Source organism: Oncorhynchus mykiss, chromosome 21, assembly GCF_013265735.2.
Source record: "Oncorhynchus mykiss isolate Arlee chromosome 21, USDA_OmykA_1.1, whole genome shotgun sequence".
NCBI lineage: Eukaryota > Metazoa > Chordata > Actinopteri > Salmoniformes > Salmonidae > Oncorhynchus > Oncorhynchus mykiss.
This window is the reverse complement of record NC_048585.1, coordinates 43,689,554-43,705,897: the sequence shown is the minus strand read 5'-3', so window position 1 is coordinate 43,705,897 and position 16,344 is coordinate 43,689,554. Positions and strand designations below refer to the sequence as shown.

The 16,344-nt window shown below is 51.9% G+C and overlaps 1 protein-coding gene across 1 annotated transcript in view; it reads left to right on the top strand.

Annotated features, from left to right (window-relative positions):
- dnah2 (dynein, axonemal, heavy chain 2) overlaps positions 1-16,344 on the top strand; it is a 217,575-nt gene that overhangs the window by 135,308 nt on the left and 65,923 nt on the right. Inside the window, exons 43-46 of the mRNA XM_036957925.1 lie at positions 8,233-8,350; positions 13,822-13,958; positions 14,112-14,249; positions 14,537-14,695. Coding sequence (XP_036813820.1) covers positions 8,233-8,350; positions 13,822-13,958; positions 14,112-14,249; positions 14,537-14,695 — 552 coding nt within the window. The remainder of the gene's footprint in view (positions 1-8,232; positions 8,351-13,821; positions 13,959-14,111; positions 14,250-14,536; positions 14,696-16,344) is intronic.

Sequence of the window (16,344 nt, the reverse complement as noted above, 5' to 3'; positions counted from 1 at the left end):
CTCCACTCACCTGCTCTGTCTACCCTACCTCCACTCACCTGCTCTGTCTACCCTTCCTCCACTCATCTGCTCTGTCTACCCTACCATCACTCACCTGCTCTGTCTACCCTACCATCACTCACCTGCTCTGTCTACCCTACCCTACCTCCACTCACCTTCTCTGTCTACCCTACCATCACTCACCTGCTCTGTCTACCCTACCTCCACTCACCTGCTCTGTCTACCCTACCTCCACTCACCTGCTCTGTCTACCCTACCTCCACTCACCTGCTCTGTCTACCCTACCTCCACTCACCTGCTCTGTCTACCCTACCTCCACTCACCTGCTCTGTCTACCCTACCTCCACTCACCTGCTCTGTCTACCCTACCTCCACTCACCTGCTCTGTCTACCCTACCTCCACTCACCGTGCTCTGTCTACCCTACCTCCACTCACCTGCTCTGTCTACCCTACCGTCACTCACCTGCTCTGTCTACCCTACCTCCACTCACCTGCTCTGTCTACCCTACCTCCACTCACCTGCTCTGTCTACCCTACCTCCACTCACCTGGCTTGTCTACACTACCTCCACTCACCTGCTCTGTCTACCCTACCTCCACTCACCTGCTCTGTCTACCCTACCTCCACTCACCTGCTCTGTCTACACTACCTCCACTCACCTGCTCTGTCTACCCTACCTCCACTCACCTGCTCTGTCTACCCTACCTCCACTCACCTGCTCTGTCTACCCTACCTCCACTCACCTGCTCTGTCTACCCTACCTCCACTCACCTGCTCTGTCTACCCTACCTCCACTCACCTGCTCTGTCTACCCTACCTCCACTCACCTGCTCTGTCTACCCTACCTCCACTCACCTGCCTTGTCTACACTACCTCCACTCACCTGCTCTGTCTACCCTACCTCTACTCACCTGCCTTGTCTACCCTACCTCCACTCACCTGCTCTGTCTACCCTACCTCCACTCACCGTGCTCTGTCTACCCTATCTCCACTCACCTGCTCTGTCTACCCTACCTCCACTCACCTGCCTTGTCTACCCTACCTCCACTCACCTGCTCTGTCTACCCTTCCTCCACTCACCTGCTCTGTCTACCCTACCTCCACTCACCTGCTCTGTCTACCCTACCTCCACTCACCTGCTCTGTCTACCCTACCTCCACTCACCGTGCTCTGTCTACCCTACCTCCACTCACCTGCCTTGTCTACACTACCCCCACTCACCTGCTCTGTCTACCCTACCTCCACTCACCTGCTCTGTCTACCCTACCTCCACTCACCTGCTCTGTCTACACTACCTCCACTCACCTGCTCTGTCTACCCTACCTCCACTCACCTGCTCTGTCTACCCTACCTCCACTCACCTGCTCTGTCTACCCTACCTCCACTCACCTGCTCTGTCTACCCTACCTCCACTCACCTGCTCTGTCTACCCTACCTCCACTCACCTGCTCTGTCTACCCTACCTCCACTCACTTGCTCTGTCTACCCTACCTCCACTCACCTGCTCTGTCTACCCTACCTCCACTCACCTGCTCTGTCTACCCTACCTCCACTCACCTGCCTTGTCTACCCTACCTCCACTCACCTGCTCTGTCTACCCTTCCTCCACTCACCTGCTCTGTCTACCCTACCTCCACTCACCTGCTCTGTCTACCCTACCTCCACTCACCTGCTCTGTCTACCCTACCTCCACTCACTTGCTCTGTCTACCCTACCTCCACTCACCTGCTCTGTCTACCCTACCTCCACTCACCTGCTCTGTCTACCCTACCTCCACTCACCTGCTCTGTCTACCCTACCTCCACTCACCTGCTCTGTCTACCCTACCTCCACTCACCTGCTCTGTCTACCCTACCTCCACTCACTTGCTCTGTCTACCCTACCTCCACTCACCTGCTCTGTCTACCCTACCTCCACTCACCTGCTCTGTCTACCCTACCTCCACTCACCGTGCTCTGTCTACCCTACCTCCACTCACCTGCTCTGTCTACCCTACCGTCACTCACCTGCTCTGTCTACCCTACCTCCACTCACCTGCTCTGTCTACCCTACCTCCACTCACCTGCTCTGTCTACCCTACCTCCACTCACCTGCCTTGTCTACACTACCTCCACTCACCTGCTCTGTCTACCCTACCTCTACTCACCTGCCTTGTCTACCCTACCTCCACTCACCTGCTCTGTCTACCCTACCTCCACTCACCGTGCTCTGTCTACCCTATCTCCACTCACCTGTTCTGTCTACCCTACCTCCACTCACCTGCCTTGTCTACCCTACCTCCACTCACCTGCTCTGTCTACCCTTCCTCCACTCACCTGCTCTGTCTACCCTACCTCCACTCACCTGCTCTGTCTACCCTACCTCCACTCACCTGCTCTGTCTACCCTACCTCCACTCACCGTGCTCTGTCTACCCTACCTCCACTCACCTGCCTTGTCTACACTACCCCCACTCACCTGCTCTGTCTACCCTACCTCCACTCACCTGCTCTGTCTACCCTACCTCCACTCACCTGCTCTGTCTACACTACCTCCACTCACCTGCTCTGTCTACCCTACCTCCACTCACCTGCTCTGTCTACCCTACCTCCACTCACCTGCTCTGTCTACCCTACCTCCACTCACCTGCTCTGTCTACCCTACCTCCACTCACCTGCTCTGTCTACCCTACCTCCACTCACCTGCTCTGTCTACCCTACCTCCACTCACTTGCTCTGTCTACCCTACCTCCACTCACCTGCTCTGTCTACCCTACCTCCACTCACCTGCTCTGTCTACCCTACCTCCACTCACCGTGCTCTGTCTACCCTACCTCCACTCACCTGCTCTGTCTACCCTACCGTCACTCACCTGCTCTGTCTACCCTACCTCCACTCACCTGCTCTGTCTACCCTACCTCCACTCACCTGCCTTGTCTACACTACCTCCACTCACCTGCTCTGTCTACCCTACCTCTACTCACCTGCCTTGTCTACCCTACCTCCACTCACCTGCTCTGTCTACCCTACCTCCACTCACCGTGCTCTGTCTACCCTATCTCCACTCACCTGCTCTGTCTACCCTACTTCCACTCACCTGCTCTAGCTACCCTACCAGCACTCACCTGCTCTGTCTACCCTACCTCCACTCACCTGCTCTGTCTACCCTACCTCCACTCACCTGCCTTGTCTACACTACCTCCACTCACCTGCTCTGTCTACCCTACCTCTACTAACCTGCCTTGTCTACCCTACCTCCACTCACCTGCTCTGTCTACCCTACCGTCACTCACCTGCTCTGTCTACCCTACCTCCACTCACCTGCTCTGTCTACCCTACCTCCACTCACCTGCTCTGTCTACCCTACCTCCACTCACCTGCCTTGTCTACACTACCTCCACTCACCTGCTCTGTCTACCCTACCTCTACTCACCTGCCTTGTCTACCCTACCTCCACTCACCTGCTCTGTCTACCCTACCTCCACTCACCGTGCTCTGTCTACCCTATCTCCACTCACCTGCTCTGTCTACCCTACTTCCACTCACCTGCTCTAGCTACCCTACCAGCACTCACCTGCTCTGTCTACCCTACCTCCACTCACCTGCTCTGTCTACCCTACCTCCACTCACCTGCCTTGTCTACACTACCTCCACTCACCTGCTCTGTCTACCCTACCTCCACTCACCTGCCTTGTCTACACTACCTCCACTCACCTGCTCTGTCTACCCTACCTCTACTCACCTGCCTTGTCTACCCTACCTCCACTCACCTGCTCTGTCTACCCTACCTCCACTCACCGTGCTCTGTCTACCCTATCTCCACTCACCTGCTCTGTCTACCCTACTTCCACTCACCTGCTCTGTCTACCCTACCAGCACTCACCTGCTCTGTCTACCCTACCTCCACTCACCTGCTCTGTCTACCCTACCATCACTCACCTGCTCTGTCTACCCTACCTCCACTCACCGTGCTCTGTCTACCCTACCTCCACTCACCTGCTCTGTCTACCCTACCTCCACTCACCTGCTCTGTCTACCCTACCTCCACTCACCTGCTCTGTCTACCCTACCTCCACTCACCTGCTCTGTCTACCCTACCTCCACTCACCTGCTCTGTCTACCCTACCTCCACTCACCTGCTCTGTCTACCCTACCTCCACTCACCTGCTCTGTCTACCCTACCTCCACTCACCTGCCTTGTCTACCCTACCTCCACTCACCTGCTCTGTCTACCCTACCTCCACTCACCGTGCTCTGTCTACCCTACCTCCACTCACCTGCTCTGTCTACCCTACCGTCACTCACCTGCTCTGTCTACCCTACCTCCACTCACCTGCTCTGTCTACCCTACCTCCACTCACCTGCTCTGTCTACCCTACCTCCACTCACCTGCCTTGTCTACACTACCTCCACTCACCTGCTCTGTCTACCCTACCTCTACTCACCTGCCTTGTCTACCCTACCTCCACTCACCTGCTCTGTCTACCCTACCTCCACTCACCTGCTCTGTCTACCCTACCTCCACTCACCTGCTCTGTCTACCCTACCTCCACTCACCTGCTCTGTCTACCCTACCTCCACTCACCTGCTCTGTCTACCCTACCTCCACTCACCTGCTCTGTCTACCCTACCTCCACTCACCTGCTCTGTCTACCCTACCTCCACTCACCTGCTCTGTCTACCCTACCTCCACTCACCTGTCCTGTCTACCCTACCTCCACTCACCTGCCTTGTCTACCCTACCTCCACTCACCTGCTCTGTCTAGCCTACCTCCACTCACCGTGCTCTGTCTACCCTACCTCCACTCACCTGCTCTGTCTACCCTACCGTCACTCACCTGCTCTGTCTACCCTACCTCCACTCACCTGCTCTGTCTACCCTACCTCCACTCACCTGCTCTGTCTACCCTACCTCCACTCACCTGCCTTGTCTACACTACCTCCACTCACCTGCTCTGTCTACCCTACCTCTACTCACCTGCCTTGTCTACCCTACCTCCACTCACCTGCTCTGTCTACCCTACCTCCACTCACCGTGCTCTGTCTACCCTATCTCCACTCACCTGCTCTGTCTACCCTACTTCCACTCACCTGCTCTGTCTACCCTACTTCCACTCACCTGCTCTGTCTACCCTACCAGCACTCACCTGCTCTGTCTACCCTACCTCCACTCACCTGCTCTGTCTACCCTACCTCCACTCACCTGCTCTGTCTACCCTACCTCCACTCACCTGCTCTGTCTACCCTACCTCCACTCACCTGCCTTGTCTACACTACCTCCACTCACCTGCTCTGTCTACCCTACCTCTACTCACCTGCCTTGTCTACCCTACCTCCACTCACCTGCTCTGTCTACCCTACCTCCACTCACCGTGCTCTGTCTACCCTATCTCCACTCACCTGCTCTGTCTACCCTACTTCCACTCACCTGCTCTGTCTACCCTACCAGCACTCACCTGCTCTGTCTACCCTACCTCCACTCACCTGCTCTGTCTACCCTACCATCACTCACCTGCTCTGTCTACCCTACCTCCACTCACCGTGCTCTGTCTACCCTACCTCCACTCACCTGCTCTGTCTACCCTACCGTCACTCACCTGCTCTGTCTACCCTACCTCCACTCACCTGCTCTGTCTACCCTACCTCCGCTCACCGTGCTCTGTCTACCCTATCTCCACTCACCTGCTCTGTCTACCCTACTTCCACTCACCTGCTCTGTCTACCCTACCAGCACTCACCTGCTCTGTCTACCCTACCTCCACTCACCTGCTCTGTCTACCCTACCATCACTCACCTGCTCTGTCTACCCTACCTCCACTCACCGTGCTCTGTCTACCCTACCTCCACTCACCTGCTCTGTCTACCCTACCGTCACTCACCTGCTCTGTCTACCCTACCTCCACTCACCTGCTCTGTCTACACTACCTCCACTCACCGTGCTCTGTCTACCCTATCTCCACTCACCTGCTCTGTCTACCCTACTTCCACTCACCTGCTCTGTCTACCCTACCTCTACTCACCTGCCTTGTCTACCCTACCTCCACTCACCTGCTCTGTCTACCCTACCTCCACTCACCGTGCTCTGTCTACCCTATCTCCACTCACCTGCTCTGTCTACCCTACTTCCACTCACCTGCTCTGTCTACCCTACCAGCACTCACCTGCTCTGTCTACCCTACCTCCACTCACCTGCTCTGTCTACCCTACCATCACTCACCTGCTCTGTCTACCCTACCTCCACTCACCTGCTCTGTCTACCCTACCATCACTCACCTGCTCTGTCTACCCTACCTCCACTCTCCTGCCCTGTGTACCCTACCTCCACTCACCTGCTCTGTCTACCCTACCTCTACTCACCTGCTCTGTCTAGCCTACCTCCACTCACCTGCTCTGTCTACCCTACCTCCACTCACCTGCTCTGTCTACCCTACCTCCACTCACCTGCTCTGTCTACCCTACCATCACTCACCTGCTCTGTCTACCCTACCTCCACTCACCTGCTCTGTCTACCCTACCTCCACTCACCTGCTCTGTCTACCCTACCTCCACTCACCTGCTCTGTCTACCCTACCTCCACTCTCCTGCCCTGTGTACCCTACCTCCACTCACCTGCTCTGTCTAGCCTACCTCCACTCACCTGCTCTGTCTACCCTACCTCCACTCACCTGCTCTGTCTACCCTACCTCCACTCACCTGCCCTGTGTACCCTACCTCCACTCACCTGCTCTGTCTAGCCTACCTCCACTCACCTGCTCTGTCTACCCTACCTCCACTCACCTGCTCTGTCTAGCCTATCTCCACTCACCTGCTCTGTCTACCCTACCTCCACTCACCTGCTCTGTCTACCCTACCTCCACTCACCTGCTCTGTCTACCCTACCTCCACTCACCTGCTCTGTCTACCCTACCTCCACTCTCTTGCCCTGTGTACCCTACCTCCACTCACCTGCTCTGTCTACCCTACCTCCACTCACCTGCTCTGTCTACCCTACCTCCACTCACCTGCTCTGTCTACCCTACCTGTCTAGGCTGCCTCATTAGTTACTGTTGTTTTCACGTTCTCTTGCATAATTTAACAGGTGTGACAATAGCAAGGTGTCAGAGTCGTGTGTATAGGTGGCGCTGGAGAATCAAACTGAGTGTAATGGAGCTATTTAATAATGATAAACGAAACAGACTCCAAACACTAAATGTAGACAATAAACAAAGTGGGTACGAGGGCATCAATACAAAACCACCACAACACTGAATAACAAACAATCTCTGACAAAGACCTGAGGGGGAAGAGAGGGTTAAATACACAACAGGTAATGAATGGGATTGAAACCAGGTGTGTAGAAAGACAAGACAAAACCAATGGAAAATGAAAAAGGGATCAATGATGGCTAGAAGACCGGTGACGTCGACCCCCGAGCACTGCCCGAACATGGAGAGGTTTCGACTTCGGCAGAAGTCGTGACACAAGGTCCCCTGGAATGTAAACTCAACAGGCTTGGCTCTAGATGACACCTATCTAAACACACTTCACCTTGTTTGGGATATCAGACATAATATCACTATGATCCAAGGGTTCATTTTCACAAGTTGCTTTAATTTGTAAACATTTCAACTGTATTCAATTATTATTCATTTTATTATTATTATTTTCAATTCCCCATAAAATGAACACCCATCAAAATCAAGTTCTCTTTCTCTGTTTGTTGTGATGTAAGTGTGGAGACGGTGCGTTAAATCCCAGACAAGGCTTTAGCGTTCTCATAGACGGCCATTACCGGGGTGTGTTTGACAGGTCATTACAAACGTCTCCGCGGTCGTAAAGTTAACGGGGCAAAAACAACAGGTGCAAGCGAGAGTATGAAAGAATCGCAGGAGTAAAATGAAAGCAGCCAATCCGGCGAGATTTAAGTGACAAGTGGATTTTGCGCCCCCTCAAACACTGGAAGTAGATGGTTGAAAACGACAAATCCTCAGGTGTGCGGGGCATGCACGTTGCTATTCTATGCAGCCACGCGATATCAACATGTCCCCTCTCTCTCTGTCTGCTCGTGTCTTTCTCTTGTCATTCCGTAACCCCTACCCCCTCCTTCCTTGTCCACTTTTAGGGCAAATCTAAAATGACAACCGTTTCCCCTTAAGTTAGTGCATTATATGGAGAATAGAGTGTCGTTTGAGACTTATTTATGCTCTCACTGATTGACCTCTTCACCCTTGACCTTTGCCTGTTGACCTGTGACCTGTGTGTGCCCGCCATGCAGGAATGCCCTCTGAACCCCAAGGCGGTGAGCCTCGGGGAGCTGTATGGTGAATACGACCTGTCCACCAACGAGTGGACCGACGGGGTGCTCTCCTCCCTCATGAGAGGGGCCTGCGCAGGTACTGGACATTCATTATACAGATAGCAGACCTGGGTTCAAAAATCATTTCAAATAATTTAGCTGTGGTTGATTGATCTTGCCTGGCGCAATGGAACCAATAGTCAAGTCCCAGGAGTGCAAGCCTCGCCCATCTGGCACCCTTGGCAGGATAAAGCAAAGTATTTGAAAGGATTCGAATAGTGTTTGAACCCCGATATGCAATTTCTATTCGAGTAAACCAGAGACTGTCCTCAATGTCACTGATTGTCCACTAGACTTCCACTCACATGTTGTTGTTCCAGGTCTGAATCAGGTCCTGATTAGAGGGGAAGGATGAAAGCCAACAGTGGTCGGAATTGAATAGCCCTGGCGCTGTAGGCTTAGGTTGGGGAGAGCAGTATTACCATCGAAATATAGAGCGACACCAACGTATGTGGGAGATTGAGAGCCCAGGGCACTTTTAACATCTAGAGCAGGGAGGGCAGCTGGCGACCCGCAGGCCGAATGACCCCTTCCTTTTGTACCAATTTCGCCCTTCCAAAAAAAACGGTGTTATTGAGAGTTACAATAACAGAATACACAAGGTGCAATTTAAAAATGTGGTTGTGCGTCAGCAGTCACTCAATTAGCCCATGTCAGTAAAACATTTGTAGAGCGGTAAGTTAGTCTAGCGTCCTGCTATCTGAACTTGTAGTAAGCATGGTCGATTTACCGACCAGTTGTAGTATAAAACATTTCAAACTGCCTCCACTCTATGGCAAAATGTGTAGAATTGCAGGACATTAGCTGTAAAACTGCTGTAAAACTGCTCCCTCTCCGTGCCACAGCAAAAGGAGTAGAAAGTCATGAAATGAGTTCTAAAATTGCTAAGTCTTCTCTCTGGCCCATGGCAGGAAGTGTAGAATTACAGCAAACTTACTGTAAAACTGCAACATTTTCTCTGCATCCATGGCAAAATTGCAGGAAATGAGCTTTAAAACGCTTAGTTTTCCTCAGAGGGTGGGTGGTGGAGGGTATAGATATGAGTATGCAGACCCACGAGCCAACTGTGGCCCTTCGTGATGAGTTCAGTTTTTTTGTAGCCCCCCACCCCCATCAAAGTTTCCCATCCCTGATCGAGAGAGAGAGAGAGATATAGAGATGTCATGTGGCTTGAAATTGGAAGTGAGGTATGTGTGCTGTATCACTCCCTACTCCTTGGTTCCTTTGGCAATCTAAGTCTTGAGAGAGAGAGAGACCATGGCATAGAAAACAACCTGCAACAAAGAGGTAGAGAGAGAGAGAAAGGCTTTTCTCATACAGCTGCATCCTGCCCATCAGAATCACCCCGGCAGCCCGCCACTCTGGACTCCTGCCTTCTCTCTCTCTCTGCTCTCTTTATCCCTCCATGTCGCCAGCCATTACAGAGAGCTGTTACCTTCTCCTCCTTCCATTCTCAGCGCCTCTCCTCCTTTCGGTCGCTCCTGTCTCCTCTCCTCTCTTCTCCTACCCCCCTCATCTTCCTCTCCTCTCCTCTCCTCTCCTCTCCTCTCCTCTCCTCTCCTCTCCTCCCCCCCTCTCCCCCCCTCTCCTCTCCTCTCTTCTCCAGTCCTGTAGCAACACAGCAGAAGACAGCAGAAGACAGACACTACTCTCCCTCTCTCTCTCTCTCTCTCTCTCTCTCTCTCTCTCTCTCTCTACCTCTCCAGCTCTGCAGTCCCTCTGCTCCACAGTGCTGCTCACTGGAGATACAGGAGGGAGTAGGCACTCAAGGCCAAACTCCAGGCCTCGTTCAACACACACACACCGCTGGCACACGCCTCTGTCCCTGTAGAACACACACTCACAAGCATGTTCAAACAAGTGCCGTACACACAAACACACGTTTGCACACACACTCACACCAGGAATCCACTAAGAGGGAAAGTGTTTGTTCATTTGCCCTATTTTTGTATTTCTTCATTAATCACACAAACGAGTCCACCATTCTTTCATCAGTTCACCATGGCACACCCACCATTTTGTCACCAAGCGTTTCAATAGGATTAAATGTCACACTGTGTTCTTTCTGTGTTCGCCAAACCCAGTTCTCTTCCCCTGTGGGTCCAGCCCACACTCACTCTGTCCTACTACGTGTACTGGAGGGGGTTTATCTGGTCCCTGTCCCTGCTGATTCTCTCTACTCTCTACTCTCTCCCCCTACTCTCTCCCCCTCTCTCTACTCTCTCCCACTCTCTCTACTCTCTCTCTCTCTCTCTCTCTCTCTCTTCTCTCTCCCCCTCTCTCTACTCTCTCCCTCTCTTTCTCTCTCTACTCTCTCCCCCTCTCTCTACTCTCTCCCTCTCTCTCTCTCTCTCTCTCTCTCTCTCTCTCTCTACTCTATCCCTCTCTCCCCCTCTCTCTACTCTCTCCCTCTCTCTCTCTCTCTACTCTCTCCCTCTCTCTCTAATTCTCTACTCTCTCCCTCTCTCTCTCTCTACTCTCTCTACGCTCTCTCTCTACGCTCTCTCTAATCTCTCTCTCTTACGCTCTACTCTCTCCCCCTCTCTCTCCCTTCACTCTCTCTCTCTCTCTCTCTCTCCCTTCACCCTCTCCCTGCTATCTCTCGCTCTCCTCTCTCTCTCTCCCTTCTCTCTCTCTCTCTCCCTTCTCTCTCTCTTCTCTCTCTCTCTCCCTTCTCTCTCTCTCTCCCTTCTCTCTCTCCCCCTTCTCTCTCTCTCCCTTCTCTCTACTCTCTCTCTCTACGCTCTCTCTCTACGCTCTCTCTAATCTCTCTCTCTTACTCTCTACTCTCTCCCCCTCTCTCTCCCTTCACTCTCTCTCTCTCCCCCTCTCTCTCTCCCTTCACCCTCTCCCTGCTATCTCTCGCTCTCCTCTCTCTCTCCCTTCTCTCTCTCTCTCCCTTCTCTCTCTCTCTCTCTCTCTCCCTTCTCTCTCTCTCCCTTCTCTCTCTCTCCTTTCTCTCTCTCTCCCTTCTCTCTCTCCCCCTTCTCTCTCTCTCTCTCTCTCTCTCTTTCTCTTTCTCTCTCCCTCTCTCTCTCTCTCTCCCTTCTCTCTCTCCCTTCTCTCTCCCTTCTCTCTCTCTCCCTTCACTCTCTCTTTCTCCCCTTCTTTCTCTCTCCCTTCTCTCTCTATTCTCTCTCTCTCCCCCTTCTCTTTCTCTTCTCTCCTTCCTCTCTCTTTCTGCACACTGATGCAGAGAGACGGTGTGAGTCTCCACTCTGAGCTGCTGTTAAGCTGTGTAGCTCGTCACAGGACCACACTCATATGGTACGTCAGTGCCTATACTCATATCGACTGATTCCATCTATTCTTTTCTTCTGAATGGCCTCAAATGGAAGTTAACCTTGTCCCTCCACTCTCCACCTTCCGGGATGTCTCTGGTTCCCCCTTTTCCATCCCATTGCCCATTTTGTGCCCCTATATGTCCACCATTTATTCACTTCAGTGTCTGTTCCCCATCCCCCCCGACCCCCCATTGCCTCTTTGTCTTTCCATGTCCCAGTACCTTCTTCCTGGGTGCCCTTCGTTGTGGAAGTGTTCCATACAGCATATCCTGGGCTCCCAGCCTTTAGCCAACACCCTGGTTGCCCCCTCCTCTCCCTCCTCCCCAACAGGAGTTCCCCATCAGTCCCAAGTCTCTGTCTCAGGGAGTGCTGTATGGTTGGTATGTCCTGGGCTACAGCGAGTGAAAGGACGGAGTGCTCTCTGCTGCCATGTGAGAGGCCTGCTCAGGTTGTGATGCTGTGCCGTGTGCTCGACCAATCCAACACCTGCTGTCCGCTTTGCCTCCCGCCTTCTTTTCTTTCCACCTTCTGTCCTTCCATCCCTGACATCTTCTTTTCCAGGGCGTTCCCATATCATCATCCTGGGTTATATTGCCACATCCTTTAGATCTTAGTGTGGATTATTCTTTTGCTCTTCCATCTTAATTATATATTTTTTTTACCCCTTTTCTCCCCAATTTCATCTTATCCAATTGGAAGTTAGTCTTGTCTCATCTCTGCAACTCCCTTACAGACTCAGGAGAGGTGAAGGTCGAGAGCCGTGTGTCCTCCGAAACACAACCCAACCAAGCCACACTGCTTCTTGACACAATGCCCACTTAACCCGGAAGCCAGCCACACCAATGTGTCAGAGGAAACACCGTACACCTAGCGACCTGGTCAGAGTGCACTGCGCCCGGCCCGCCACAGGAGTCGCTAGTGCGGGATGGGACAAGGACATCCCTGCCGGCCAAACACTCCCTAACCCGGACGACACTGGGCCAGTTGTGCGCCACTCCATGTGTTTCCCGGTCGCGGCCGGCTGCGACAGAGCCTGGACTCGAACCAGGATCTCTAGTGGCACTGCAGTACCTTAGACCACTGCGCCACTCTTGTTTTTATCAATCAGGATGTGCAGTTCAGTTCTCTTCATCTCATCTGCTGTTTGTTTCCTCCTCTTTTCTTGTCCCTCCCTTTATGAAGTGGAGAATCAGCCCAGAGGACATGTGGCAGTTTGCTCTGCTGTCTGTGTGTGTGTGTGTGACAGGTTTGATGATGTTGGTGTGTGGTTAAGTGGGGCTGCTGTGTGTCTCTCTCTCTGTCTCCCATATCAAGAGTGTTGAACCAGATGGTTGTGTACAGTGGTTTGGTGAATGAGTCGCATATGGCAGAGTAGATAAAGGGGGCTGCGTTTTCAAACTCAAAAGTAGACAGCCCTCAGCCCTAAACCCTCAGCCCTTGAATGCCGTCTTACATCGTCACGTCCGAGTGTACCTTAAATGTCTCTTGCCCAAGCGAGGGAGAGTGATGATCGGAGAGGCAACGTCCTCGGTGGAAATCTAGTTGAGCTTAAAAACAGCCAACCTAATGCTATGAATGTACCTAGCCAGCTAACGTAGCTATCTGGCACTCCTGTCAGGTAGCTAGCTACAGTAACCTATAGCTGGATAGCTAGTTTTCTAATTTAGTCATCCATTTCAGAATTCCCCAAAAATATGTTTAGGAATCTAGCCACGTTTTATAAGCTCCTCACTATGAGACTAAGCCATTTTGCCAACGCTAAAGTCAATGTTGTCTATATATATATTTTTATTTTTAGCAAGCAAGCTTCATAATTTTGTCTGACATGCCAAAAATGCAGCCGTGTTGATTGAATTTGACACTTCGCGGCCACCAGAGTTTGAGACGGTGACTACAGTTTGCATTGAATGGTGGGTCATATTAACCCCATAAGTGATCAAAGTTCTTCGTTCACGCCCTCGAGTTAAGTCGAGAGCCGAGGGGGGCAACGTTTCTGAATTGGACCTCCACTTAAGATGGCAATCAAACTGCATCCGGTTTCGACGGGGATTTCCCCTTGGGGAAGTGACTAGGGGCGAGGGTAAAAATAATGAGTCTATGAGATTGACGATGACACAGTTTGTGTTGTGATTTGCGTGTGTATGTCTACGTACGTGCATGCGTGTGTGTCTGCCCCACTCTTAACCTTGTCCCCCTCCCTCCTTCCCACTCCCCCTGGGCCCAGATGAGAAGCCTGATGAGAAGTGGATCATTTTTGACGGCCCGGTGGACACTCTGTGGATCGAGAGCATGAACTCTGTCATGGACGACAACAAGGTTCTCACTCTCATCAACGGAGAGAGAATCTCCATGCCAGAACAGGTGACATGCAAGCGCCCACATGCGTGCGCACACACACACACACACACACACGTCTGCATTCAAAATGATATACTACAAATAGTACAGTAACTGCCATCTGAAAGTCCTTATCTACAGTATATAGTATCATCTTATTTTGTATTGTGTGCGTAGGTGTCTCTGTTGTTTGAGTGTGAGGACCTGTCCCAGGCTTCCCCAGCCACGGTTTCTCGCTGTGGGATGGTCTACAACGACTGCTCAGACCTGGGCTGGAAGCCCTACGTCCAGTCCTGGATGGACAAACGACAGAAGGTAACAGGCTAGCTGCACCACAGGTTTAACCTACTGTATGAAGGTGCTCTGATTATTAACCCTTTATATTCTCTTTCCTCTCTCCTCTCTCTTCCTTGCCCCCGTCGGTCTCCCCCCTCACCTCTCTCCCTCTCCCTCCCTCCTTTCCTTCTGTCTCTCCTCTCCTTCCCTCTCTCCCCTTTTTGCCTCTTTTGCTTGCACTCTCTCCCCCTTCTCCCTCTTTCTCTTCTCTTCCCTTCCCCTCTCCCCCATCCCCTCTCTCTCTGCCTCCCTCCATCTCCCTGCAGGTTGAAGTGGACTACCTGAAGCGGTTGTTTGATAGGTACACAGAGAAGACCATAGCGTTCAAGAGGCGCAGCTGTAAGGAGCTGGTGGCCATCACCGAGCTCAATGGAGTCTCCTCCCTCTGCCGCCTCTACGACTCACTGGCCACACCCGACAACGGGGTATGTACCATGGCAACCAACAGAAACAGTCTGGCAACACTAACTAATCAATTAATACTGGCAAATTTCTCTCCCTTAAGTTGACATGTGAAACTAACTGTTTATCTCAATGCCTCATTGAAGCACTGTACACGTAGTGCTGGGTTAAAAACAACCCAATTTAGGTTATTTAGTACCCAGCGCTGGGTAAGTATTGGACAGAATACACCCTCGGATATTTTGACTCGACCGAGGCAACTGGGGAGGTCTCAGCCGGCTCATCAGGCTCTCACGCCTCAGCTGGTTCAGGTTTCTGCGCCTCAGTGGAGGCGACCGGTCCGCTCCAGATCCCCGGGATCGTCCCTTTGATTGGTGTCCTGCGGCTGGAGCCCGAACGTGCCGGGGAGGCGGTACCATCAAGTATGCTCTCTCTCCGGCGCTGTAGGTGACAGGTTTCCCGCACCTCAGCAGAGGTGACCGGTCCGCTCCTGATCCCCGGGATCGTCATTTTGGTCGATGTCCTGCGACTGGAGCCGCGTGTCGGGGAGGGGGTACTGTCACATGTGCTCCCTGTCCGGCCTCTAGGTCACCAGGCTGGTCGTTATGGCGCACACCTGTCACCATCGTTATGAGCACCTGCGCTGTAGGTTGCAGGTGCTCCTTCCTGAGCTCCTTCCTGAGCTCCTTCCTGAGCTCCTTCCTTCCATTAGACTCACCTGGGCTCTATCACCTCCTTCACTACCTGCTCTATACAGTTGAAGTCGGAAGTTTACATTCACTTAGGTTGGAGTCATTAAAACTCATTTTCAACCACTCCACAAATTTCTTGTTAACAAACTATAGTTTTGGGAAGTCGGTTAGGACATCTACTTTGTGCATGACTCAAGTAATTTTTCCAACAATTGTTCACAGACAGATTATTTCACTTATAATTCACTGTATCACAATTACAGTGGGTCAGAAGTTTACATACACTAAGTTGACTGTGCCTTTAAACAGCTTGGAAAATCCCAGAAAATGATGTCATGGCTTTAGAAGCTTCTGATAGGCTAATTGACATCATTTGAGCCAATTGGAGGTGTACCTGTGGATGTATTTCAAGGCCTACCTTCAAACTCTTTGCTTCATGGGGAAATCAAAATCAAAAATAATCTAATCAGTCAAAACCTCAGAAAAAACATTGTAGACAAGTCTGGTTCCTCCTTGGGAGCAATTTACAACACCTGAAGGTACCACATTCATCTGTACAATAATATGCAACAATAGTATGCAAGTATAAACACCATGGGACCACGCAGCCGTCATACTGCTCAGGAAGGAGACGTGTTCTGTCTCCTAGAGATGAACGTACTTTGGTGCGAAAAGTGCAAATCAATCCCAGAACACCAGCAAAGGACCTTGTGAAGATGCTGGAGGAAACAGGTACAAAAGTATCTACAGTAAAACAAGTCCTATATTGACATAACCTGAAAGTACGCTCAGCAAGGAAGATGCCACTACTCCAAAACCACCATAAACAAGCCAGGCTACGGTTTGCAACTGCACATGGGGACAAAGATGGTACTTTTTGGAGAAATGTCCTCTGGTCTGATGAAACAAAATTAGAATTGTTTGGCCATAATGACCATCGTTATGTTTGGAGGAAAAAGGGGAGGTTTGCAAGCCGAAGA